This window comes from Lolium rigidum, chromosome 6 (assembly GCF_022539505.1).
Source record: "Lolium rigidum isolate FL_2022 chromosome 6, APGP_CSIRO_Lrig_0.1, whole genome shotgun sequence".
Taxonomy (NCBI): Eukaryota; Viridiplantae; Streptophyta; class Magnoliopsida; order Poales; family Poaceae; genus Lolium; species Lolium rigidum.
The window spans coordinates 201,874,544-201,878,920 of record NC_061513.1 but is presented as its reverse complement, the minus strand read 5'-3'; the positions used below and the strand labels follow the sequence as shown (position 1 = coordinate 201,878,920).

At 44.9% G+C, this 4,377-nt stretch overlaps 1 protein-coding gene across 1 annotated transcript; it reads left to right on the top strand.

Moving 5' to 3' along the window:
• The first annotated feature begins 1,101 nt into the window (after positions 1-1,101).
• LOC124668462 (zinc finger protein 2-like) lies at positions 1,102-1,688 on the top strand. The gene has a single exon (XM_047205594.1). The coding sequence runs from the start codon at positions 1,121-1,123 to the stop codon at positions 1,472-1,474; it is 354 nt and encodes a 117-aa protein (XP_047061550.1). The 5' UTR covers positions 1,102-1,120; the 3' UTR covers positions 1,475-1,688.
• Positions 1,689-4,377: the final 2,689 nt, after the last annotated feature.

Below are 4,377 nucleotides of genomic sequence, written 5' to 3'. Positions count from 1 at the left end.
TCCTTGACAGCAATGTGCATGAGCAACTTCAAGCTGATCTCGTTGAGCATTTGTGGAGGATCAAAGGAAATACTGTGGCACCTTGATGTAGCATCTAGCCCTATTTATTATATTTGATTACTTGTTTTATTGTTTGTTGTAATTTAATTTGAAAACAATCCTCGCAAACATTTTTTTTCATATGCTACATTTGATAAATGGTTTATTATGTGTTAAAAAAAAGTATTTTAAATGTTTGGGGGCGGCGTTTGTGGACGCGGTCGGGAGCGACGTCCCCCAAAGGCGGCACGAACAAAACACGTCCCCCAAACGCTCAATTCGGCGCGGTTTGGGGGACGCTTTGGAGGACACGACTGGAGATGCTCTAATGTTTGAGAATAAGCGGAAGTCATTCCAAGAAACATAAATTCCGATCATGCATCTTGGAGAAAATATAATCTTTTGATCGGTGGTGCGCAAACTTTAGATTTCGTCATGAGGCTGACCTCGCACCACCATCCAATCGAGTATCAGGGAACTTACATATCACAAAAGCCGTGCGAAAAGCTTGTACCTCGTCTCAGCGGTACTCTACAAAGGTGTCAAGTGGGATCTTGCCAATGTCGCGCTTAAGTACATGAAAAATTACATTGGCTGCTACAAAGCTTGCACCTCGTCTCAGCGGTACTCTACAAAGATCTCTATCTCTACAGTAATGGTGATGGGAGCCCTGCGAGCGCCCACATCCACTGCTTAGCAGCGCGCACGTACGGCCACATGCACTAGCTGGTTTTGTTGCAGCGAACGTTGTAAGGTAGCGGATGACAGATCAGGTGTTAATTGTGCGCGACCCACCGCAGTGGGCGTCTCCTTCATTAAGCGGCCACCGGCCTGTCTGTCTTTTTTTCAATTCCTTGTCGCTGCCGAGCGTATTAAGCACGTGTTTGATCAATTTTGCTGCTAATTTCCCTGGCCACTGCAGCACTGATCATGAGAATTGAGAACGATGACTCGAGTGCAACACCCATCACATTCGGCTTTAATAAATTAGGTGTTAGCTGTATTTATTTAATTTAGTCGTCGTTGCTTAGCATAATAACCTTGTACCGACGACACAGATAGACTCAGCTAGTGCGCTACGATGGAAGTGAACCGGGATCCGTGTGAGCTCACCCTCCACTCCGGCTCCTCCTCGTTGGCGCCATCAGAGCCCCCCGGCCTGTTCCTCTGCGTCTACTGCGATCGCAAGTTCTACAACTCGCAGGCGTTCGGCGGCCACCAGAACGCGCACAAGGAAGAGCGCAGCCTGGCAAGGCGCCGCCTGGACATCGCCGCCGCCACGCGCGCGCACGCGGCGACGCTATCGTCTTCGTCGTCCGCGCCTTCGGCAAAGCACGTGTCGCGCGCCGCCGGGTTCTTTCCTGCGGCTAAGAAGGTGGGGGTAGAGACGCAGGCTCGCACCGGTGACGGGATGGACCTGTCTCTGAAGCTGTGATCGATCAGTTAACTGGTCGGTATATATGTATATCGTCCGCTGCTTGCTGCGGTATGTCAGGTTAAGTCTGCTTAATTTGGTGATCACATCACATGCGAATAGTGAAGTTGTTTCATACCTATGTTAATTTGAGATCGATGTCTTAACAAATTTGACGCGTGTATACATTTCTCAAATGAACTCGGAATGTGGCCGGGCTGGATTTCATCTGTTTTCTTGTTCTAGTCGGGTCTGCCAGTCCACACCTCTCATTCACACGCTTCGTGTTTCCGTACGTCAAATTTAGTATGCTTTTTATGTTCAAAAAAAAAGTATGCTTTTGGTGATCACATGTGAATAGTGAAGTGTTGCATATCATCTTGTTTTTGTTTTTTTACGCTTATACATATTTTTCTAGTTGATTCAGGATGCGTTAACCTGGCTTGTGAGCTTCCCGAATGATAGTGCCAATGGCTCACTCGTTAGCTGCAGTCGGAAAGACATGTCGTGAAAGGAAGCTTTTAAAACAGAGGGGAGGATATGCAAGCATTGATCTTTTTTGCATTGGACGCCTCATGTTGTATTGCCCATTTCCCTAAGTGAAATCTTCGTCATTCTCCTACCGAAGCATCTGAGTGAATGTGCCAGCTTTTCCCGACAGGTTGATCATGAATCTTTTGAGATAGTTCAGTTTGTCGAGAAACTTCTGCATTTCCTTTTTATAGGTTGGATTTTTATAAGTTGGAGCTTGGATTATCTGAATGAACTCTGGGGATCATTCTCCATGTTGTGTTGATATACGATGAAGCCTATGAACTTTCCAACCGGCACACCAAATGCACACTTTAGCGGATTCATCTTGACCCCGTACTTTCTATTCATTCAAATGCCAAATGTAAGTTCGCCAAATTATGTGAAGGGCGGTGCTAGAAATTCTCCGGAGGCTCCAAACTTTCCAGCCTCCTGCTTGCATGCGTGACACGTGTCCACTTTCACCTGACTTTGTTTCGTCGCAGCAAAAACCTCCCGCTTTTGCTTCATTAAAGCAAAAAAGGTTCGACTAAAATAGAAGGAGTGCTGCGACTCTTTCAGACTTTGTTTCGTCGCAGCAAAAAAGTCCCGCTTTTGCTTCATTGAAGCAAAAAAATGGTTCACGCAAATACAAAAAAGAAAAAGACATGTCGGACGGAGCAGGCCGGAGACTCGCGGGAGATTCACCGGAGACCTCACCGGTGGGGGATGTTGCGACCGGCAACGTTGGTCCTGCAAGCCAGGGATGGTGGTGCTACAAGCCAAGGCGACAGAGCTACCATCTGGTGGAAGCGGTGCTTCAAGGAGCGGGCATCGATGCTTCGATGGTACAATATTGTTGCTTCAGTTGTTCCCATATTCTGCGACTTCAGTAGAAAAGTTTTGCTACAAGGTCTCCTGCGATGTTCTCCGACGAGGTCATGTTTTTAGTACAAATGATGGAATGCTATAATAGTATATTATTTTTGCTACAATTGTTCTGTCATATTGCTACTTTAGTACAAATGTTTTGCTACGAGGTCTGCTGCAAATTCCGGTGCTCCGGCGTGTTCTCCAGCGAAGTACGGTGCTCTGACGAGGTCTCCGGCAAAGTACGGTGCTCCAGCGAGGTCCACAACCGAATGGCCTTTGTGTTTTTGTTTTTAGTCGAACCGTTTTTTTTTTTGCTTCAATGAAGCAAAAGTTGGATTGAAAGCAAAATTGAACAGAGAACCCGATCTAACGACTCGGATCGATTGGATCCAACGGTGGGGAATCCGGGGGTTGGGAGGTTTGTAGCTTCCGGAGGATATAGAGCATTTTCCTTATGTGAATCGGCATCGAACTTAACGACAATGTCATCTATGTAAACCTCTGGTACGACTCCAAAGCTAATCAGAGAATATAAGGTTCACTTCTTTCTCATGTGTGATTTCGGCATTTTTCAAGCGAAGGTAATCACCATCCGCTTGAATAAACCTATAAACATATACCCTGCATTGCCTTCTAGAAAATTGAAGAATTTGTGTGCTAGCAATATCATTGATAAGCATGTGTGTTGCTATATTCTTCCTTGGGTGTTGCTCCTATGAGGTCTTTGAAATCAATTCACACCATATTCTTTTGGATTCTTTCTTCTCTATAGACACCAAACAGGTCAGCGGGATTCCCGCCATTTTTCATGGTATATGAAACAGAAGTTGTTCTACCAACCGACATACTCCATGATTCACCATGAGTTTCCGCCTACAAGGAAGAAGATGCTGACGAGGCAATACACTTATATGTGGACTTGTTAGAAGAGGCTAGAGATTTCGCATACCAAATATCCACCATCTACCAGCAGAAATTACGCATCTACCATAGTTGTCGCGTTCGACAACGCTCGTTAAAGAAGGGGATTTGGTGTTGCGCCTCAAATAGGTGCAGACACATAAGCTAGCTTCACTATGGGAAGAACCTTTTGTCATTAGCAAAGCACTCCACAATGGATCCTACTACCTTGTAGATATCCGAGAAGTAGGAGATAGACCGAAGAACTTCCACAAGAAAAGAAAGAGGAAAGATCCGGTAACATATATGACGAGACTGGCCGTCCTTGGAACATTGCACATTTGCGTCCTTTCTGCACTTAGCACATTTCATATTATGTAATATATCTCTTATATGATCAATGAAATAACGCATATGATTCACCCTATGAGTGTTTTACTTCCTTTAGTTTTACAGGTTTAGATCATGTAAATGCTCCCGACCAAAGCCGCACAGTTGGTAAATTCCATTTATGTGATTTTTTAGTTGTGATTTTCATTAAAAAAAACACCCAAAATGACGCGAGTTTAAGTTTTCTGGCCACGTTTTTTGTTGCTTACTTGTCGATTCCTAGTAATGATTTTCAACACTTGATGCTAGGG